Source organism: Ovis aries, chromosome 4 (assembly GCF_016772045.2).
Source record: "Ovis aries strain OAR_USU_Benz2616 breed Rambouillet chromosome 4, ARS-UI_Ramb_v3.0, whole genome shotgun sequence".
NCBI lineage: Eukaryota > Metazoa > Chordata > Mammalia > Artiodactyla > Bovidae > Ovis > Ovis aries.
Genome location: NC_056057.1, coordinates 94,148,487 through 94,171,850, shown reverse-complemented (window position 1 = coordinate 94,171,850; position 23,364 = coordinate 94,148,487). Strand labels below are relative to the sequence as shown.

At 49.9% G+C, this 23,364-nt stretch overlaps 1 protein-coding gene across 1 annotated transcript; it reads right to left on the bottom strand.

Moving 5' to 3' along the window:
- Positions 1 to 6,562: 6,562 nt before the first annotated feature.
- On the bottom strand, positions 6,563 to 22,806 carry LEP (leptin). The gene is made up of 3 exons (XM_027968780.2): positions 22,753 to 22,806; positions 11,134 to 11,305; positions 6,563 to 9,294 (listed from the first exon to the last, which is right to left on the bottom strand). Exons 1-3 carry the CDS (start codon positions 22,797 to 22,799, stop codon positions 8,935 to 8,937), a joined length of 579 nt encoding a protein of 192 aa, XP_027824581.2. The 5' UTR covers positions 22,800 to 22,806; the 3' UTR covers positions 6,563 to 8,934.
- Positions 22,807 to 23,364: the final 558 nt, after the last annotated feature.

Genomic DNA, 23,364 nt, shown 5'->3' with positions numbered 1-23,364 from the left:
TGGTGAGCAACTTAAAACTTTTGGATTATTTCTGGAATTTTTTCATGCAGTATTTTCAGACTCCAGTTGACTGAAAGTGATTGAAATCTTGGGAAACTGCTGAATAAGAGGCTGGGTGGCTACTGTATGTATATCCAGCCTGGGTGTTGCAAGTCTGAAGACTCAGGTTCTACTCCTCAAATGGGAGTCTTGTGATACCTCTAAGCCTTGGTTGTTGTTATTTAGTTGCTAAGTCATGTCCGACTCTTTGCCATTCCATGGACTGTGGCCTACCAGGCTCCTCTGTCCATGGGATTTTCCAGGCAAGAATATGGGAGTGGGTTGCCATTTCCTTCTCCAGGGGATCTTCCCAACCCAGGGATCGAATCTGTCTCCTGCTTGGCAGATGGATTCTTTACCACTGAGCCACCTGGGCCTTGGTAGCATTTTCTAACACATGGGATAAATACAAACACTCTGCCACACTGCCCCAAGGACAGGACGGTCATCAATCCCTCCTTCCTGAAGTGTGGAGGGAGTTTCCTGGGCTGTTTTCAGGATCTCCAAATAATTGGTGGGTTTTGAAGGCCAGTTCCACATTTTGTGCTGACCAAGGTCCAAGCTCACGTGAGGAAGGGAAGGGGCTCCCCTTTCTGTGACTGGGGCTGGCAGGAGGGTGGGGAGGCTCTGCTTCCCATGCCTCGCGCTGCACCTGCTGGGCCTCCCTCAGACGAATACACGCATTTTATACACAGAAGAGGGGAAGCTGTGAGGGTTGGCATTCCCTCAAGAATTATGGCCAAGAAAGGGTGGGGCTGTCAAGGCAACTTCAGGATTGTTGTTGGCGGTGGCTTTTTTTCAGTTTATTTTGTTTATTTCGCTGCACAAAGTCTTATAATAGTTGTGAGATGTGGGGTCTAGTTCCCTGACCAGGGATCGAACCCAGGCCCCCCTGCAATGGAAGTGTAGTCTTAGCTACTGGGCCACCAGCAAAGTCCCTAGGATTGGTTTTCTGATCTGTGATATTTCTGGAGGCCCTCTGCCTGGGATGAAACGCTGGTCTTCAACAGGAAGGCCCTGCCTGAGGTTTGGCAGCCCTGAGTGCCCAGGGCCTGGCTTCGGCCCAAGGACGTCAGGAAACACACCTTTCAAACAAGGCCTGCCCTGCTCTGCACTCCCTGAATCTCCTGAAGCTTATACGGAAGGTGTGGGTGTGTGTTGCGGGGTGAGCAGTGCACCGGGGCAGAGTACAGGTCCAAAGGAAAAGGGATGAGCCTCCTTGGGCTGTGACCTGATGCAGAGCCCTAGGGACAAGGTTCTGAAGGTTGGGATGAAGAATCTTTTTGTTTGTTTGTTTTTTCTCAACTGGTAAAGAATCCACCTGCAATGTGGGAGACCTCGGTTTGATCCCTGGGTTGGAAAGATCCCCTGGAGGAGGGAAAGGCTATCCACTCCGGTATTGTGGCCTGGAGAATCCCACAGACTGTACAGTCCATGGGGTCGCAAAGAGTCGGACACAACTGAGCGACTTTCACTCATTCACTTGTTTGTTTCGAACAAGAGGTTATTCATTAGCTTCCTTGAATCGTTCTACATAAGTGACCCCTCAGTTGGCTTATATGAAGTGCCAAAATGTCTGAATCTCTGTGCTGGTGGTATAGTCACTCAGTTGTGTCTGATTCTTTGCGACACCATGGACTATAGCCCTCCAGGCTCCTCTGTCCATGGGATTTCCCAGGCAAGGATACTGGAGTGGGATGCCATTTCCTTCTACAGGTGAATTTTTTTTTTTTTTAATGGTAACTTAATTGGGAAAGAGACAAGAATCCTGTTTTCCTTCACAAATGGGCTGAGGGCTTCTCTCTATACATATGTTTAATATGGAGGAGTAACTGAACAGACGGAGGACCATGATTTTCCTGGGGGAGGGGAAGGGAAGGCTCATGGCTTCCTCAGGTACCCTGGGGCCCAGCAAGGAGGGGGCAGAGCTCACAGCCCTGATTTCTGCTCTTTTTCCTTTTTTAAAACCAGCATCAGAACTTGCCTTGCCAGCGTCTTCAGCTGGCTCTTAACCACTTTCTCCTTGTTTGATTTGCTAAATGTCTGTTTTAGTTCAGTGTTTCACACCTGCTCTGACAGTCTACCATTCCCCCCAGGCCCCGGGACATCTGCCAAGCGGTGACATCAAATGTGACGTGAGGTGCAGCTCGGCTCCACGCGGCATCCTCACTCTCCCTCCTCCCTCCACCACCTCCTTCCTTCCAAGAATGCAGATGCCCAGGCAGTGGAGGGGCTGGGCCGAGCGACCCTTCCCCTGCAAATATTTATTCTGGAAGTTTTACCCCAAAGTAGAGGACCTGGTATAATGAACTCTTATGTACATACCACCCAGCTTTAACAATGGTCAAACATTGTGCTGATCTTATTTATTCAACTTCATATGTATATTTATACATGCTGTACATATGTATGTACATAATATATTACAACACATCTTGCTTATTGAACTCCATGTATATGTATATACATACTATATTCATATATGCATAAATATACATAATAAATAAAAGGATAGATTTCTTCCTGAAGTATTTTAAAATAAATCCCAGGTATCACTGTATTTCACCTTAAACTACTTCAGTTTGACTCTCTAATGAATAAGAAAACTTTAAAAAATAATTAATCACCATGCCATCATCAGAGCTAAGAAAATTCATAAGAATTCCTTGTCATCATCTAAAACAGAATCCGCAGTCAGATTTCTGTCCATTGCCTCAAAGCAGTCTTTCACAGTTGGTTTGGATCTCTATCTTTGAACTCAAAAAGAAGTTTGCCGAGCAGATTCAGAGTGAGCAGAATTCTAATGAAAATTCTAATTTAACGGCTAGGACTGTCTTCAGGTTTTTTGCAGAATTGGTTTACATGTAAATAATGGGCTTAATATACAAGAACCTCAATTTCTTTGGTCACCAAGCAGGAACTGGAGGCCTGCATTGTGCCAGACGCTATAGCCAGGCACTGAGCGAGGTGAGCGGCCCTCAGAAGCTCACTACTCAGAGTGGGATGTGGCTGTGAAAGCCATCAAAAATGATTCCCTGTGAGCTAGTGTATAGGAGCAAAGAGGCTGTGAGAGTTCGGTGGAAGGAAGAAATGCCAATATTAAGTCCTATTTTTGTAAGAAGACATTTTACACAGAAAATATTCAACAATTGAGACTCCTTTGATTTGGCCTGATTGTCCCTGCAGTCAGTTATCATAAGGTGATGCCATGGGTTGAAAGTCTGTGTCCCCCCTCCCCCACATTCATATGTTAAATCCTAATGCCATGTGATGGTATTAAAAGCTGGGGTCTTTGCCTGATGATTAGGTCACGAGGGTGGAGTCCTCATGAACGGGGTTAGTGTCCTTATTAAAGAGAATTCAGAGATCCCCTAGCCCCTTCTGCCACGTGAGGACACAGTGAAAGATGTGGTCTATGAACCAGGAAGGGGGCTCTCACCAGACACAAAATCTGCTGGCACCTTGGTCTTGAACTTCTAGCTTCCAGAACTTCGAGAAATAAATTTCTGTTAGTTACAAGCCACCCAGACTATGTTGTTGTTTCGTTGCTGAGTTGTGTCTTTTGCAACCCCATGGACTGAAACCTGCAAGGCTCCTTGGTCCATGGGATTTCCCAGGCAAAAATACTGGAGTGGGTTGCCACTTCCTTCTCCAGGGGATCTTTCCACCCTAGGGACTGAACCCGTATCTCCTGCATTGGCAGGTGGGTTCTTTACCACTGAGCCATCTGGGAAACCCAGACTATGGTACTTAGTCATAGCATCCTGGACACGCTAAGACAGGTGATGCTTAACTTTATACATTTCTCCTCTTTTCATTCCTCTCCTCCCCTCCCTGCCTTCCTTCTTTCTCAATCTTGTAATCCTTCCCTCTTAATGGATTCCCCTTCCTGTCCTTACTCGCTCAAGTCAAGCTTTCCTGAGGTGGATTCCCCTCTTCCTGAGGCCCTCTCACTTAGCCTTGTTCCTCAGTGTTCCCTGGGTGCAGATGGGTGATTCCTGCACCTCTCCAGAACCTTGCTTCCCAGTTCTCCCAGGATCTGAATCCACTCCATTCTTTCCACAGTTGTCTTTGAGATCTTCCAAAATCAGCGCCTGAGTTCTTGGTGCAGGAGGTGTATTAATGTATTTTGGAGGCAAGAGTGAGGGGGGCGGGACTGAGATGTGGAAGGAGGAAAAGGTATTGAGAGTGCTTTATTGATGTGGTGACTGGTGTGAGCACCAGGGGCTCAATCCAGGTAGAAGGTAGTTCAGAATTGCTTCTGCCGACCATAGGAGGCTGGCCCCCACACCCCACTGGTTGTGGCTTGCTTTTCTGAGATCTTCACTCTCTTTCACTTTCAGGCTGACCCATGTGAGCTGAGAAAGCTAACTAAGGTTTCACCACGGAGCGATGCACGGGGGGCTCTGCAAGGCTCAGCTGCACACACGGCTGCATTGAACTCAGAAGTGGGCTGAGGGCATCCACCATGTCTGTTACAGCCGTTCTCATTCCTTTTTCTGCCCTGACTCATTAACACTAATGACAGCAATGTAATTTACTGAGTGCTCTTTGTGGAGCAGTCATTGGGGTAATAGCTTCACTCAGTCTTCTAAAAATCTATGCAGACAGTGTTATTATGCTCCCATTGTACAGATGATTAACTGAGGCTGAGGCTAAGAGAGGTTAGGGCTTCCCAGGTAGCGCTAGTGGTAAAGAACCCACCTACCAGCACCGGAGACATAAGAGATGTGGGTTCGATCCCTGGGTCAGGAAGATCCCTTGGAGGAGGGCACGGCAACCCACCCCAATATTCTTGCCTGGAGAACCCCATGGACAGAGGAGCCTGGTGGGCTACAGTTCATAGGGCCACAAAGAGTCGGACACGACTGAAGTGACTAGCGTGCATGCAAGAGATGTTAAGTAGATTGCCTAAGGGTTAAGCACCCCACTGGTGAACTTAACCCAGATGGATTTGTGTGGTCAGATGTCACTAGACTCAGACCCTGCTGTTAAAAGCCTGGAATAAATTGCTCTAAATTCCTTTTGGAAAAATAGGGTGTGATTTTTTTTTTGGTTGTGTGCTGTTGTGCAGAAAGTTTCTGGGTCGGGGTCTTCAGAAGGCCCTCCTGGGTTGCTCACAGGTTTTTGTCACTAGACTCAGCCAAAGTCTTGCCTTTGGAGATTGAACACGGCCACCAGACACTGCTCCCAGACTCTGCCAGCTGTTTGGCAGATATGAGCTGCTGCCTCAGGGGAGCAGGAGAGAATGCCTAAGGAGCGAGAACGTTCTGACAGCACAGCTTGAAGAACAGGCCTTTCTTTTCTGACCCTGGGAGTCACTTCACAGAGGGGGGAGTGTCATCCCCAGGCCTCTGCCCGGAGACCCTTGCTGCTGTGGGCTGGCTTCCCCAGCTGCTGGCTGGAGGTGGGCGGGCTTCTCAGGTTGCCTTTGCACTTCCCCAGCCCCCCAGGCAGGAGGGGAGGGGCATGGATCACGGCATAGCACCTTCCAGGTCCCTGAGGAAAGTGTTGTAAGAGATGGACTGAGTTCTGAACTTCTCAGCAATGTGGGCCGAAAAATTTCTTTTTTGCTTAAGTTGGTTTGCCTTAGGGTTTCTGTCATTCCCAGCTAAAGGACACTTTTCCAGTCTAAAGAGGAGAGGCCAGACACTTCCCCAAGCTGCCAAGCAGCCCACTTAGGCTCTAGCCACACCGGACTGCCCCACTTCTGTAGTCTCCCCCACCTCAGGAGCTTTGCTACCCCCTGCCGCCTCCATCCAAGCTAGTGGAGGTGGGTTTGCACAGGTGTGTTCCCTGGGCCTGGATCACTGACATTTAAAGCCCGCTGCTAACCCACTCCAGTATTCTTGCCTGGAGAATCCCAGGGATGGAGGAACCTGGTGGGCTGCCGTCTATGGAGTCGCAGAGTCAAACACGACTGAAGTGACTTAGCAGCAGCAGCAGCAGCTAATTGTGATGTGAAGAGAAGAAAATTCACTTAAATCTGCTTTAAGGCAGACACTGCTAGGTCATTATCTCATTAAACTCTCCAGAGAAATCAGCAATTTTTGGAGGAGCAATTTTTCACCTGTGGAAGTGACTGCCTTAGAGGGGCTGGCCCCCTGGGTCCTCCCCGGGGCTTGAGTTTTGAAACTCTCAAGTGCAAACTGCATCACAGAGCTGAGTGTTTGTGCTCTGTGTCCTGGACAAGACCAGTCCGGTCTCTTCCAGTCTGTGCACCTGCTCTGTTACTGGGCCACATGTTTTTATGTATGGTTTTGTTGCGGTTGCTCCTTTCTCAGTTTTTGTTTCTGGAATAGTTGGCTGCTTGGTTTTTCTCAAGGCTGATCTGTATAGCCTCTGGTGCAGCAAGTGCTCTGGGCTTTGGGGGAATCCTTTAGCCTGAATAACTGGTGGCCGGCTGTGGCCAAGCCCCGGCAGAGCTGATCCCAGGGATGGACTGGGGCCAGCCAGGCGGTGCCCTGTCACACACAGGCAGCCCTTCTGGAGCCCCTCCACAGCGGACGACCAAAAACAAGGACCAAGGGGCAAAGGTCATTTATTTGGACTTTTTGGAACAAAAAAAATTGTTTTAAGTTACAGAAAAACACAATCATTTACATTTTGGAAGTTTCACGCTCCGGGAACGAGCCCTAGTGCCATGCCAGGCTTTGTGAGCAAAAGGCTTAAAACATCCTGGCCTGACTGGGCTGTGATCATCAGGATATATCTTCTCGAGCAGGTCTGACTCTGTCCATCACATGAGTCTCGTTCTAGAACTTTCACCCTTATCTCTTTCAGTAGCAAACATCTTTGCCCCTGAAGTCCTCTTCAACATAACCCTTCCCTCCCATCTTTCCTTTCTCTGCCTTTCTTTGTAACTAGCTACTCACTCTATCACCTCCCCTCGGTGTCTCAGACCAAAGCTTCAAACAAAACAGCCTCCTCCCTCCAGGCAATTCACTTCCCTCACCACCTGCAAAATTGGCCTCAGAACTCCTCTCTTCCTGCAGCACTCCTGCCCTCCCTGCCCTACTTTGTTCACATCTCCAGAGACTACCACCTGGCTCAAGGCGCACTCTGGAGGTCAGAGGACCGGGATTCTAGTCTTGGTTTTGCCCCCTGTCTGCTGATATGGTCTTAGGTATTTTCTTCTTATTAATTTCTTAGTTATCCCGCTTCAAAGGGATGTGGCATCACAGTAATAGATGCTGACGTGCCCTGAAAAGTAAAAATGCTACCAAGTGCAAGCACAGTTAGCCTGTAGGCCCCTGGGCACTGCCCTCCACAGCTCAGCATTTCCCACCTGCTGAGGACTGCACTGTCTCAGCTGCTCAGTTGCCATGGTGAAACGGCAGCCTTTGCATGCTGGTGAGTGGGATTCTACCATCTGGAATGCAAGGTCCCTGAGGGCAGGGCTTGCATTTTAATATTTATTTGGTGAGCTTCTCAGCCCATAGCACCAGTTGAGGCTGAGCACAAGTAGGTGCTCAGTCTTAAAATTGGTTGCTTAGACTCCAATTTCCTTGGACCGATCCACCTCCTGTCGTGTGATGGCTGCATCACAATGGCAGGATGGTGGGAAACCCAAGCCTCCTCCTTTGTTCTGCTGCACATGACCACTAGTGAGAAGGAGGCTCCTGGGGGCTGGTCCTGGGGTCTTGGGCCTCAACTGACCCATTGCTGACCCAGGTCGAGGGACCATCCACTGAAGCCCACGCTGGAATACTTCCCCCTCCCACTGGAATAAAAATCCTTCCCAAATGGATGGGAAGCATGGCCTTGCTTTGGGTGAGCATGCAAATCCCAAAGAAGGTCATGACCATGTTATCAATACAACGTGGGGTCAACCCAGACCGTTCACACCAAGGACCCCTGTTCTGGGGATCACCATTTCCAGTGTGGGGTCCTCACTTCCTGATGAGCAAGACCACTCTCTAACAGTCAGAGAAGGCCAGAGCTCACCACTATCCCAATGGCCTTCAGCTTCAGTACCCCCACCACTTGATCCATGGATGGTTAGCAAGCCCCCACAATCCCCCCCGAAGGAGTCATCTCCTCTTCATGAAAACTGCAAAGATGAGAAGATGACTTACCCCATCCAAAGAGTCCATCACAAAAATGTTATTCAGAAAACACATTCTGGATCTCCCCCCCTTCCATCAACACATTTCCCACCTCTGGGTATACCCAGCAATATATTACACTTGACAAAATTCTTCTTCTTCTTTTTAAAATAACTTGGTCCTTCGAGATCCATTCAGAGCAATGCCATTGCAAACACTGTAATTTAAAGTCAGTCACAGTAGAAACAAAGCCAGTCCCTGGAGAACAAACTTGAGAGCCCTCAAGTCACTCAAAATGGGTTTGCCTCGCCGAGGCCTGTCGATGGGCACCCCAGTAGCATCCCTCGCCCCAGCTGACCCCAAAAAGCCTGGAAAAGCTGGTGTCTTGCTTCAAATCCATTCAGAATAAAATGCATAATTAATAAATAAATGCTTCCATCGTGTGTTGTGTGGGAATATCCAGCTGTATGTGCCTGTAGCCTTCATGATGCTCCCTGGATTCTCAGAGGGAATCTTGCTTGATGGTCCAAAGGCTCTGAAATCATCCCAGGTCATGCTGAAGCATGCAGTGAGAGGGAGCTGGAACAGGGAGGAAGACTGCTGTGAAAATCCCAGCTCCGGTCTACTGTTTGCTGGATGGGCCCCCCTTCCTGGTGGGCATGGAACCTGTATTTATATCTTTGGTTTCCTGGCTCGCAGTTTTCTGCCTTTGGAAGAGCAGCTGAGAGGAGCAAGAGAGAAATGGCCCGCTGGCCTGCATAAAGGATGCCCACATAGGCTCTCTTCTGCAGACAGCCAGAAGCTCAGGTTTCTTCCCTGGACTTTGGGAAGAGAGGCCTTCAAGGCTTCAGCACCCAGGGCTGAGGTCCAGCTGCCGCAACATGTCCTGTAGAGACCCCTGTAGCCGGCTCAGGGCCACCACCTCGGTGGAGTAGAGGGAGGCTTCCAGGACGACGCCCAGGCTCTCCAAGCTCTCCAGGGCCCTGACCTGCGGCAAGGGGCAGCTCTTGGAGGCGGCCAGCAGGTGGAGAAGGTCCCGGAGGTTCTCCAGGTCATTAGATATTTGGATCACATTTCTGGAAGGCAGACTGGCGAGGATCTGTTGGTAGATTGCCAATGTCTGGTCCATCTTGGACAAACTCAGGAGAGGGTGGAGCCCAGGGATGAAGTCCAAACCAGTGACCCTCTGTTTGGAGGAGACGGACTGCTATGCAGGAGGAAGGGGACATCAAGAGCTCAGTGGGAGAGAGGGCAGCTCCTCAGAGCTCCCCCAACTCCGCCTTTCCCTCGAGTGTAGAGGTGCTTCCTCCCCCGCCTTCCACACCATCCTTCCTGGACCCTTACTTCTTGCGCCCATGTGGCCGCCATTCTTCCAAGCTGGTGTCCTTGGGCTCCTATCTTTCTGCCCTTCCCAAACCACCCTGCCCTTTGCTTCCAGACCAGCCTTTGCAGGCTGTTCCCTTTTCCAAATGACTCTGCTATAGAACAAGCCATGACACCCTATTTCCTGCTTGAGTTTCTTCCCCAGGCATTGAGGTCTTCCATACATTCCCCGTCCCCAGCTCTTCCACCCCAAGCAGACTCCTCCCTCACAGTCAGATTCTCCAGGAAGTCTCACTCCCTAAGGGATTCAGGCCATTACCCCAGCGATGCCCCAGCTCACTGCTCTGCTCAAGTAACCCTGGTTACCAGGAGGGGCTCTCCCTTCCCCCACCACCCACAGCAATCAATCCTGGCACCACACAGGTTGGGCCTGCTGCTGCTGCTGCTAAGTCGCTTCAGTCGTGTCTGACTCTGTGCGACCCCTCTGGATCTATTGTGTACAGCTTGTTGAAAGACTGTTTTGAAAGCAAGGAATTTAAGGGCTTTTCTCTAGGAAATGCAGACGCTGTCTATTTCTGATCTGTCCCTGCTTCTGGCCACCTAACTGCTCCCTGGCTGCCCAAAGCCACTGTTAGAAATATAGAGTGGTCAGGAGATGTGGAAGTCTCCAGACTGCTCCATGCAGGTGAGCAAGTTGGCTTTTAAGGTGGGAAGCTATCAAAAGTTATGACTGAAAACCTTGAAAGAGGGCACACACAGTTCTGGTTCTACAAGGGTATGCAGGGAGGGTCACTTGCTTTATCTAATTTAGTCTCATGAAGACCTTATGAAGACTATTAAGATAGTCCTGTTGTCTAGATGACTATCTTAATAGTCTTCACAAGGTCTTATGGGTTTCCCTGGTGGCTCAGATGGTAAAGAATCCGCCTGCAATGCAGAAGACCCGGGTTCATTCCCTGGGTTGGGAAGATCTCGTTGGGAGAAGGAAATGACAAGCCACTCCAGTATTCTTGCCTGAAGAATTTCATGGACAGAGGAGCCTGGTAGACTACAGTTCATGGAGTCTCAAAGAGTTGGACATGACTGAGCAACTAACACTTTCCCACTTTCATTTTCTAGATGAGGAAACTGGAGTTTAAAGACCTTGTGGAAGCTGACCAGCTTAAGACTTTACAGACAGAGAACAGAAGGGTGAGAAGTCACACTTCATCTCCCTCATTCTAAATACAGACCTCATCTGTGGTCGCAGGTCTGAGCTTGTGGACCTCAGAAAAAATGCCCCAAGAGACACTGATAACTGTTTGCAAAAACACAGAGGGTTGTATCTGAAGAGGGCTTGATGGGAGGGCTGGCAGTGATGAGGAGAAGCTTCGCAGAGTTGGAGCTCAGCTACCAGCCGGGAAGAATGCCTAATGACTAAAACATTCTAGAAATGAGATGGAGGCCCAGAGGGAGTGCTGCTGGGGTTCTGGCCACCTGCCAAGGGAACACCGGGACCTTTGTGACTCCCTCTGGGCCTGGGCACTAGGATTCCGGTCTGGGAGGGAGGAGAGTGAGAAGGTGGGAGGCAAGGGAAGTGGATGAGGAGAGGAGTTGTCTGTACGCTAGTGGGGGCGTCCAGGCCGCTGGGGCCCTGTGCAAGGCTGCACAGCCTCCTCCGCCAACCTCTGGGGTCCCCCACGGGATGGCCACGGTTTTACCTCATCTCCCTGTCCTTCCCTACCGTGTGTGAGATGTCATTGATCCTGGTGACAATCGTCTTGATGAGGGTTTTGGTGTCATCCTGGACCTTGCGGATGGGCACAGCCTCCACGTAGGAGAGATAGGGCCAAAGCCACAGGAATCGGTACAGGGGTCCACAGCGCATTTTCCTTCCCGGGGTGGGCTTCTGGGGCCTGAAAACAGAAGAAACCACACATGGCACATCGCCAGCTCTCCGAGAACACCCATGAGCTCCGTTACCACCCACATCCACGTCTTTGGATGCGGATAACGAGATTTGCTGTCTGCCGTGGCTATCATCTCCTCAAAGATAATTCATTGTCTAGAAATAACAGTAATGAAATGCATTCCCCTGGAGAGAGGTGCGGTGGAATCAAGAAAACCACAGTGAGGTGTGCTGTAGACCACACAGCAGTGAGCCAGGGCATGAGCGGACGGACGGCGGGCTTTTAAGGTCTGGTTTGAATCCAGACATTTAATAGCTGCATGACTTCAGGCATATCCCATAACCGCTAAAAACTCCCCCTGTATCCCCTGCAATGTACCTATCTCCAGGGTTTTATGAGGATCAAATTAGATAATGCGCGTGAGAGAGCTTTAAAGGAGTTGTGAAAGGTTCTCTATTACTACCCTATTATTAGAGATTATGTGACTGTCCTCTTCATTACTCTCTCACAGCAGCACGCTGATACCTCCGTGATGGCATTTACTACTGGCTTTATTACTTCCTTTCCTCCCATTGGGAGCCTGACTCCAACAGCCACTTACAGAAGGTCTGATGTCAGACGCAGTGCTGGGCACCAAGGATGCCACAGTGAACAACGGATGTTTTTTACTCTCAAAGTGTTTCCAGTTTAACAGGGAAGATAGTAAACAGGCCATAACAACACAGGAGGAAAGAGCTCTGCAAGTATGGCTGAAACCAACACAATATTGTAAAGCAATTATCCTTCAATTAAGAATAAATAATATATATGTATGTTTTTAAGAAAGAGCTCTGCAAGGACAAGATATCGCAGGATTGCAAAGTGGGCTCCGTGGGAAGAGGCGTCGCCTGAGCTGGGTATCGAAGGCCAAGGAGGGGTTCGGAAGAGTATAAAGTGGTGGCCGTTAAGTGGCCAGGACAGCAGCTGGTGCGAAGACCTGACGGCCAGAGAGAGCACATGCTCAGCCCACCGTGTTCACTCAGGATGCCTGACACTTCCAAAGTCACGGAACCGTGAATTCTAACACTCACAATGTGCGGATCCTTGATTAAGCGGTGAAGTTTTAAAGAGATACATGAGGCAAAAGGTAATCAAGTTAAATGCCTGCAAGTCTGTGCCCAGTGATCCATGCTAAGTATGTGTGGATGAGCCTGAAAGAATGACCACGGGTGTTAAGTATTAACAGGAAGGTTTTGGAGATGGCAGAGAAGTTCATCTCCGCTTTTTGTGTTCTGCTTCATCTGGGTCTTGACTGAAAACAGGTAATGTATTTTCTGTCCATAGGTGGCAATATTAGTATAATTCATATTCTGACACTATAATAGAAGTAAGCAGTCTTGGGGATTCCCTGGTGGTACAGTGGTTAGAATTTGGTGCTTTCACCATGGTAGCCCAGGTTAAATTCCTGGTTGGGGAACTAATATCCCACAAGCAAGAAAAGAAAATAAATAAGCTTTGGAACTTTCTTGGTGGTACAGTGGATGAGAATCTACCAGTCAATGCAGGAGACACAGGTTGGCTCCCTGGTCTGGGAAGATTCCACATGTGGTGGAGCAGCTAAGCCCACGAGCCAAAACTCCTGAGCCTGCGCTCTAGAGCCCTCAAGTCACAGCTACTGAGCCCAGGTGCTGCAACTACTGAAGCTCACGCATCGAAGTCGCCCTGGCACTCCGCAACTAGAGAAAGCTCACACGTAGCAACGAAGATCTAGCACAACCAAAACTAAATCATTAATTCAAAACAAGAAAGAAGCAGTCTATTTCTATATTATAATGCTTGATCAAAAGAATGGGGTTTTTTAAATCTGAATTTTATCAACGGGGAAACATGAAACCCAAGAAAACATGCTAACTTGTCCAAAGTCAAACAAGTAAGCTGCAAAGCTAGGATTCATAGCCAAAGGTGCCACACCCAGAAAAGCTGGAACACTTTCTACCCCACCCCACCAGTTTCTCCAGGCTTTAAGGGAAGCCTGGAGAAAAGCCCAAATTATAAGCCACCCTGATGTCTGACCAAGGGCAGCTCCTGGGATCGTGGCACTTGGGAACAAACACCCTGCTCTATTCTAGGATGAAGCTAAGAGATTGTACCCCCATAACTATTTCATGTATGAAATATATAAGTAATTTGAGAGAGGGTACTTCAAATGGTTTTGTGCTTGTTTTGGCTCCTAAAAATTCAATACTACCTCTATTAACTCCTCATTCTCTGAGTAGACATTTCCACCAAATGCTTAAGGAACGGAATTAAATAGTGCTAATCCCTCAGCATGAGCCCAGGAAACCCTAGCAAAAGTGGAAGCCAGTGGTTAGACACCAAAGCTTCATCAGTGGGCTCCGCCCTTATTCACCGAGTATCTCTGGGCAAGATTTAATTCCCTAAATCATCAGTTCCCATCAGTGAAATGGAACAAATAACATCACTTGGCTCAAAGGGTAATTGAAAAGCACCTGTAAAGTCCCTGTCTGCTCTGTGTATGTGTGTGTGTGTAAGGGTGTAGGTGGAGGATGGGGGTGGGGGACAGGGGGAAAATGTCAGCTTTTTTGTTAAATTGTGTAATTACTTGGCAGAACTGGAAATGCTTTGGCAACACTACCTGTAGCCAATCCTGAATCTAGCCTTTGGCCCCTTGCCTTCCCTGGGCATTTCAAGAGGGTGCCTGGTATTTCGGGGTCCTCCCCCTGAGGCACAAAATTGAGTGGTAACCTTTTCTAGGATTTATGTATTAATGACACCCTCCTTCCCTAGAGAATTTATTACCAGATTAACTCTGATCATAGTCACTCGCACATCATGGCCACCTTATAATACCTGAGTGAAAAAACAGTTTTACTAGCTCCCTCGATCACCATGGATAATACGCTTCAGCGGGCACTGAAAATAAATCACAGTTCCTTGAGATGTGGAATTGAGAAGCTGCTGCTGAGTAAGCCTGCCTAAGAGGAGAGGCCAGGGTTAGGAGAGCCCCCTGGGGGTGCTTCAGAGAGAACGTGTAACAGGCCCATCTGAGATCAAAGTGATGAGGAAACCCCAGTCCACCCCCACACACAACATGAAACCACTTGCTCACGTGTGTAACACATCATACTCGGGTGTGCACATACACACATCAACACATCTAACCCTTTCAATTAATTTTTTTTTTTTTTTTTTGCTGCACTTTGAGGCACATGGGATCTTAGTTCCCCGACAAGGGATCAAACCTGTGTCCCTTGCATTGGAAGCATGGAGTCTTAACCACTGGACTACCAGAGAAGTCCTATCTACACATCTAACCCTTTTGCTAGAGCTGGTGATTTGTCTCCAGGATCTACTCCCTTCTTCCGAATTAACAGAACATCCAAATTTAGAGAGGCGGCCATTCAGAATAAATACTTTATTTCCCAGCTTCTGATTCTGGCCAACTGAACACAAGCAGAAGTGTGATGTGCAGTTCTCGCGCCCTGTGCCTTTGCTCCTCCCTTTCCTGTCCCCTCCTCCATCCTGATGCCTGAATTACGGATGCGGTAGTCTGTGCTCCTGGGCTTCTTAGGTGGCACTAGTGGTAAAGAGCCTGCCTGCCAATGCTGGAGATGTGAGAGATGAGGGCTTGACCCCTGGGTCAGAAAGATCTCCTGGAGGAGGGCATCGCACCCCATGCAGTATTCTTGCCTGGAGAACCCTATGGACAGAGGAGCCTGGCAGGCTACAGTCCACTGGGTTGCAAAAAGTCAGACACAACTGAATCGACTTAGCACACATGTACATCCTGCGTTCTCGTGCCTCTCGAATCATAAGGATGACGGCCTCACTGTGTGAACAGTGACATAGGCAGCTGGAGGTGGCCAGGTCCCTGAGCACTTCCTGGAGCTGAGATGATGCACTGGCGTGGACCACCTATCCCTGGACTTGTGCTGAGCGTGCGAGAGACGTCGCCTCTGTCTTGGTGAAACCACTGTTATTTTGGATCTCTGCTAAACGTGGCCAAACTTAATGCTAATGAATTTATTCACCTGGACACAGACATCAGACTTGATCAGACATTGAGTCTTTTTTGGTTCACTTCAGTGTCACTACCAGGGTGGGGCCTGGCCGTGGCCTGAGATTTTCAGTTCGTGGGGAATGGCTGGTAAGAGCAGGACAGCAACGACAACTTCACTGAGCACAGCACTGGACACACAGTAGTTTTGCTGTTGTTGTTCAGCCACTGAGTCGTGCCCGACTCTTTGAGCCCCCATGGACTGCTGCAGGCCAGGCTTCCCATCCCTCACTATCTCCCAGAGTTTGCTCGAATTCACGTCCGTTGAATCAGTGTTGTCATCCAACCACCTCATCCTCTGTCTCCTCCTTCTCCTTTTGCCTTAAATCTTTCCCAGCATCAGTCTTTTCCAATGAGTCAATTCTTTTCGTCATGTGGCCAAATTATTGGAGCTTCAGCTTCAACATCAGTCTTTTCAATAAATAGTCAAGGTTGATTTCCTTTAGGATTGACTGGTTGGATCTCCTTGCTGTCCAAGGAACTCTAAAGAGTCTTCTCCAGGACCACAGTTCAAAAGCATCAGTTCTTCAGTGTTCAGTCTCCTTTATGGGCCAGCTCTCAATCCGTACATGACTATTGGAAGCATAACAGTTACTCAACATCTATTTGATGATTGACATCTAGCATGTATGGATGGCCCACTGTGGGCCAGAGGCAGAGATGAAAGAGACATGTAACCACAGGAAAGTGGGATTAGGAGTGGGGATGGTTGGGGCTGAACTGGTGGTTTTCCCAGGAAGCCCAGGTAGTACACCACAGTATTCAGCATTGTCAACTACTTACATATGTTATTTGTTAAAAATAAAACTAAAGAACAAAACTGTTGTGCTCTTCAACAACAGGTTTCAGAATTTACCTAATTAACTATCAATACAATGCAAGGAAGAATGTTTAAAGAAATAAAATGCCTTGAATAACTCAAGGGAGGGACTCATGAGTAAAACTATGAGCTCTAGAGTTCAGCAGAACTATGTTTCAGTTGGAGCATAGGGCCTTGGGAAAGTTTGCTGGTCTCTTGGAGACTCCGTTTGCTTAGCTGTAAAATGGGGATGAAACAAATCATAATTCCTACCTGTGGCTGTTATGTGATGGAGAATGCTTGCTCTGTGCCTGGCACATGGTCAATCCCAATACACGTTAGCCGTTGTCACTGTTAATTCCAGTGAGGGAATGGAGGAAGCATCTTGGAGGAGGTGGCATTTAATAAGGGCCTTGAGAATGTGGGGGCTTCCCTGTGGCTCAGACGGTAAAGAATCTGCCTGCAATGCAGACCTGTGTTCAATCCCTGGATCGGGAAGATCCCCTAGAGAAGGGAATGGCAACCCACTCCAGTATTCTTGCCTGGAGAATTCCATGGATAGAGGAGCCTGGCAGGCTACAGTCCATGGGTCACAAAGAGTCAGACAGACTGAGCGACTAACACACTCTGAGAGTGGCCAAGCGGGATTGGGTCTGTGAAGGTGGAGGACAGGGGAAGCCCCAGGAGAGGGCTCAGAAAACGGTGGCTCCCGGCTGGCATGGGAGATGTGATGGGAGGGGTGGAGCTGTGAGTGCCAGACAGGGAGGCCAGGCTTCTTTCTGTGGAAGTGAGGCGCTCTGATCACTTCCAGGCTTAGGCTTGCAGCCCAGGTGACAAGAAGGAGACAGCTGGAAATTGGGAAAGGCATGAGGAGAGGTTTGATGAACAAGCATTCATGCTGATTCGCTAGTACTGGTGGGACCTCAGATGGACCTGTCCTGCTGACAGCTGGAACTTGGGGGGGGGTGGGTCTCAGTGCAGGAAAAAAAAGGGGAGGAGGTGCTGCAGACACAGACCCAGGAGTGCTGGCTGGAGCCACTGACTAGAGTGAGTAGAGAGCAGAGGTGGGAGGAGTCATGAGGGGAAAAGGCAGGTGTCAGCCATCTGCCTGGGCTGCAAAGCCTTTTCCCTCTAGAAGTTTTAAATGTTTAAGGAGCTGTCATTTTCTCAGAAGAACTGCTGAAATGTTGAGCCTGGAGAGGAAGGGAGCACTACTGGGAGAGAGCAGGGGGTGGCTGGGCTGTGTGTGCAGCTCAGGAGTGGGGAGGCTTGCTCTCCACTCTGAGGTCTCCCCTCCATTCCGCTGGCTCCCCCACCACCCGCTCTGTTCTCTGCATCCTCCAGACGCCCTGCCAGCTAACGAACGTGTGCCGCAGACTGCCTTTCCTCTCCTTGAATTAAGACCTGACCGCGCCTCATCAGGTCTACCAGCATCCCCTGCCAAGGGGCCACTGGAGAAGAAAAGAGAGAAACCAGTGAATGAGCTCCACCCCCTACCCCCAGGGGAGCACTAGAAAATGAAATGTAATCACAGAAAACAGGCTCAAGGCTAATGGAAGAGGATCCTGTAACCTTGCCATCAACCCCGCCATGACCCCTGCTCTGACTTCACCTGGGTCCTGGGCACTGGTCCCCCCTCTACTCATCCACGGTTGACTGCAGGCCTTGTTCCCCCACTTGGCAGTTCCCTGCAGCACCTCCTTCTCCACAGACAAGCTTGCCTCTTGGTTCCCCAAGAAGCTGGTGGCCTCCAGACGTAAGCTCCCTCACCTTCCCTCCTGTCCTGGGGGATGCAGCAGACCAAGTGGGGGCCTCCATGTCAAGGTAGGAGGTGTTTCTCTAGACACACACACACACACACACACACACACACACACACACACACACACACACTAGAAGTTTAGCTGGGCCCAGGGCAGGCCTACCGCGGGTTCTAGCAGTGGAGGGAGTGGTGGGGGAATAGGGAAAGCTCCAGGTCACAGGCATTTGCTGGTAAAGGCCACTAGCTTTGAGCTATGCAAACTCCTCTGCCTTCTCACCGTAGAAGGTAACAGAGGTAAGCAAGGGGCCCGGTACAGCTTTCTCTCTTCCTTCTTCTCCAGCCAACAGAGTCCCTTAGACTGCAAGGAGATCAAACCAGTCAATCCTAAAGGAAATCAATCCTGAATATTCATTGGAAGGACTGATGCTGAAGCGGAAGCTCCAGTACTTTGGCCACCTGATGTGAAGAGCTGACTCATTGGAAAACACCTAGATGCTAGGAAAGATAAGGACAGAGGATGAGATGGTTGGAGGGCATCACTAACTCAATGGACTTGGGTTTGAGCAAGCTCTGGGAGATGGTGAAGGACAGGGAAGCCTGGTGTGCTGCGGTCCATGGGGTCACCAAGAGTCAGATCCAACTGAGCAACTGAACAACTCCAATGATCTTTGGTTTGTTAGCGCAAATTAAATTCAGGTAATGCGGTATTTGGTAATGTTGGTGATGGATAGGGAGGCCTGGCGTGCTGCAGTTCATGGGGTTGCAAACAGTCAGACACGACTGAGCGACTGAACTGAACTGAATTGAATGTGGTATTTACTATTCATTTTAAGGAGAAAGCTTCGGGTATTCTATGCCTTCTCTCTCCCTGTAGAAATCTATCCTGTTGGTTCCCTTACATTATTCCCTCTCAGCCTTCCTTCATTCCTTGCTCCCTAACTCTAAGTAGGAAGGGACTTGGGGACGAAGAAAAGGACAAATGATGAAGGAGAGAGAAACGTTTGGGTGCTCTGAGTTCTTCAGAATCCAGTGGAACAGATAGAAGCTTAAACAACTCATTTTAATACAACCTGGTGAAAGTTATAAGGGAAGGAACCTGGAGCTAGGGGAACACAGGGAAAAGGGCTGACTCTGGGCAGCTGAGATAGCTTTGCACTGAGACCTGAAGGACCGGAGTTCCCCAGGGGGAGGGAAGCAAGCAGGGCATTCCAGGCCAAGGGGACAGCGTGGAGTTGGGATATACCACGGTGGGTCTGAGAGAATTCAATAGGGTAGAAGAGTAGTGTGTGTGAGGCTGGAGAGCTAGAATGTCCTGGGCTTGATTCTATGGGTGGCCGGGACCTTCCGGGGGATCTGCCCTATGCCGGACACACACACACACACACACACACACACACACACACACACACACGAATCCTGGAGGTGATGTTTGCATGAACAACAGTGGGCAAGAGAAGCAGAATACTCTTTTCTCTTCCCTTTCCTCCTCCAGGTCCTGATTGGGTCAGTTAACATCTCTCCCAGAAATTTAAAGTATGCTCTGAGGTGTCCGGTTTGCCTCTGATGAAGACTCAGAAACTCAAGGGTCACCATGGCTGACCTCACATGCACGGATTAGTTAAGAGAGACCAGGGTCCCTCTACCCACTTGGGGGAGGGGGCATGTGGATTAAAGTCAGTGCTTGTGGTTTTTCTTGACCTTCTTTCTGGTTCCTGTCCTTGTTGGTTCTAGGCTCGCCCTGTCCTTAGCCTCAAGGGTGAGATACTCTCACATATACTGCTCACTTGAGTAGTTTTCAACTTTCTGAATATATGTTTGTTTGTTTTTTTATCCAGGAGACATACAGATACATCTGTAATAAAAACAACTGTCAGGAAATAAAATTCATCTTCACTATGGGTGATGCACACTGGAGAGTCTCCATTCTGGTTATAAATGTTGGTTGCAATATACAGTTGAAAACATTGAGCTAGCATGAGAGATTTTCTCCTATTTGCAAGAAGGAGCCTGGTTGAGAAATCAGGTTAACATACTTAGTTGGTAGCCAGAATGCGAGTGCAAGGGTTATAGTTTTTCTGTTCATCAGAAATTACCCTTAGATTTGATCTCATCAGGGACAACAAATAGGTTTCAATTCCTATGTCAACTCTGATCAGTTTTTAGTGGTTCCTTGGAGTGCTGAGTGGAGAGGAATCTGATACTCCCTCCAGTATGAGAGGGACAAGGTGCCAAGATCAATTATTGATGTCTGCTTGGGTCCAGGAGTGGTGAACATGTCACTTGTTCAACATCTCCCCCCAAAGCCTTGGCACAGAGTAGGTCCTCACTGAATGTTTGTGGAATGAATGAATGAAATATTTCCCATCTCTGGTTTTCATTATCTAATGAGGTTAACCTACCTCTAGATGGTTAGGCTGCTCCCATTTTAAAGTCCATCTAGAATTCAGTTTTGCCCAGCAGGAATTCCTAAGAAGCTTTCTTAATGAAGACAGAAAGTGCTGCAGAATCCTGATCTCCTTTTCACGGCTTCTTGCACCGCACAAGTGTCCTCTAACACAACATGGGCCCCTATTCCCATTCAGCTTCCTGATCTCTGTTCCATTTTAACTATTGTCCCAGATACTCCCTGTCTTGGTCCCATTCATCAGCCTGGCTCCTCCTACTGTGCTCTGGGCCTCCTGCCCTTCTCAGAGGTCTTTGCTCTGCCCAGCCTGTCTTCCCTGTGGCTTCTTCACGTCTTCCTTGGCACACCCAGTCTGGAGTACCCCAGAGTACACACTCAGTGTGTGCACAGACGGGAATAAAATCTTCTGTGGGGTGGATGAGATATCAGCATCGACACTGATCATTCCAGAGAGCTGATGGATGAATGGAGCAGGAAAGATGGTAAAATGCCGTTTGCTGAGAAGCAAGGCACATCTGCTGTCACACATGAAGTGCAAAGGATTCTGTGGGCCCAGGGGGCAGGTATGTTGTTTTTAAGCCGAAACATCCTCTCTTTCTACTTCTCTGAGACAACTGTGCGGACAAAGAAGAATTCCAAGGCTCTCGCTGGCAGGCCAGGAGGGAGCTGTTGTCACTGGACTCCTACTGCTGGTGGGAATAGGGCCTACTGACTGACTGACTGCAGGAGAAATTGGCTCGGTTTTCCTTTCAATTACATGCATGCGTTTGAAGGATACACACACCATGAGGATTTCCCATCCCTGGAGCCCTAATCTCTCTCTGACTCACACTGACCACCACCACCACGTCCCCCTAAGTGGCATCTAGGTTGGAGTGGGGACAAAGACTCAGGTTCTCCCAAGCGGTCACCTCCACACCCTGCACAGGCCACTCAGACGCGAGAGGCATCCGCCTGTGGCTGACGGGCAGGAATTCATTGCAATCTCCTTGGCTCTGTCCTTGGCACTTGGAGCCATTTCCTGGAATGGAGGGGGAGGAAAATATTTCCCCCAAATACCAAGAAGAGTTATTTTGGGCATAAGATGTACAAAATATGAGAGGGATGCTCCTTTGGCCAACATGGAAATGTTCCCCTCAGCCCAATGTCCAACTGCTTGAAAAGGAAAGAACCGAGTCACACCCACTGCTTTTCTCATGCCTTCTCGCTCTGCCTACATGAGAAAAAAGATCAGCAAGACCTTCCTGCTCAGGAGGGCATTGGAGTGGAACCAACCATGGCTCTGCACACCGTCCTGGTGGGAAGAGACTGGGTACCCTCTCTCCCACCTGGTCCTAGCTGCCCACTGCACTGCCACCTTAGGCTCTACAGAGCAAACACCAGAAGCTGGACAGAGGACAGCGTGGGGAATCTTTGACCTCTTGCATCTGGGGTGGTGCCTTCCAGTCCCTGCCCTCTGCCTCGCCTCCCCTGCAGACTACCTTCCCATCCCCTCCAAGGCTGCTATTCTCAAATGACAACCAGGTCACCATCGAGTGTCACTTGGATTGAACTGTATTTAAGAATTCACTTTTCCAAAGTGCCACATCTTTAAGCTATAGAAACTGGAGTGTGAAGGCAAACCCACCCCCCATGAAATTGAAACCAAGCCAGGAGAGAAGGCAGGCCTGGTAGGTGTCACCGGGGGGCCCACCTGCCAATAGTGTGCATTTATCAGTTTTGGCTACAGAAATGGTTACAGTGGGAAAAGTTTAACAGGCCTTTCCCATGATCCCCTGTTTGGCCGCCCCAAAGGAACCCTATTTTATCCATAGTGTAGAAGGCAGTTCTCATGACTTTGAGGACAGATGCAGTGAGATCTTTCATAATTTCTTTGGGAGATTTGGGTTCTCCCAGTTTTTCTGCTCACCCCTACTTCCTCATCTCCATCCTATGGCCTGGGTTTTATACAATCCTTCGCATTTCCAAGTCAGAAACCCTGCTAGAAAATGTTGCCTGAATTCTCACCTGCAGACAAAGACTTCTTTCTTGTACACCTTCAGCACTCACACTCCTCAGAAACTCAACGCACGTCCCCTGCACAAGGGGGCGGGGTATCCTGATCTTTGGGGGTGTGCTCAAGGCCATTTCTAAAGCATGTCAAAGGCAGGGCTGGAGGCTCTGGCAGTCTCCTGGGGCCCAGGCTGGCTCCTGGAGCGCTGATTCCTGCCCCAAGGGCAGGCAGAGCCCAACCCCAAAGCTAGCGTTCCCCGGCTCCCAGCTGCTTTCCCACCGGTTAGAACTCTGGTGCAAAGTTACCCTAATCCAGAACCAAGCTGTCCGCCCTGCCCTTCGCCCGCCTCAGTTTCCCCAGGGTCCCGGGTGGACTGGGCTGGGTGGCCTGCCAAGAAAGACCGGCGGAGAAGGAGCAAGGAGAGCGCCGGGCACTTACCTCGCCGCTGCTGGCGCCGCGATTCCTCGATCCCTCCGGGGCTCCATGCCTGCCCGCCCCTCTTATAGCCGCCGAAGCGCAACTTGCGCAACTGCCCGGCAGGCCGGGGCGCACCCGCAGCGCCAGCTCCCGCCCTGCGGGGCGGCGGGGCAGCGTCGGGCCGGGCGGCCGTGGGTCGGGGCCTCCAGGGAGGGACTCGGATGCGCCAGGAGCCCCACGCCCACCCTCCGGTATCGCCTGAAAAGCTGGGGGCGGCTGGGCAGGTGTGAGAAATCCTCGAGGTGGCCCCAGGATCTGACCCTCGGGCCTCGGGGAAAGGCCGCCTGGGACATGGTGGCGGTGAGGGGTTCCTCTGAGCCGGTTGGGGGCGGTGGCGCCCCGACATTGAGGCCGGAGCAGCCAGCTCCGCTGGGCGGCGGGACCCGACGGCTCTGGGCCCCCGGGGAAACCCGGGGTTGGCAAGAGCGACCGGCCGGGCGCCTCACACCTGCCTTGATGATGGTGTGGAGGGGATGAGGAAAGTCAGGCTCAAACCGGTCTTGTTGCATTGGAGACTTCCTAACGGGAACGTGCTCCCGCAAAATCTGTGTGCTCCGCCGAGTCCCACAGGAG

Bases quoted from the DNA above. Each gene is read 5' to 3' on its own strand.
- LEP (XM_027968780.2), bottom strand. From the start codon at position 22,799: ATGGAGCCCCGGAGGGATCGAGGAATCGCGGCGCCAGCAGCGGCGAG. The intron at 11,306-22,752 runs GTAAGTGCCCGG...TTCTGTTTTCAG, and splicing joins GCGGCGCCAGCAGCGGCGAG to GCCCCAGAAGCCCACCCCGG. The intron at 9,295-11,133 runs GTAGGGAAGGAC...CCTCCTGCATAG, and splicing joins TCAATGACATCTCACACACG to CAGTCCGTCTCCTCCAAACA.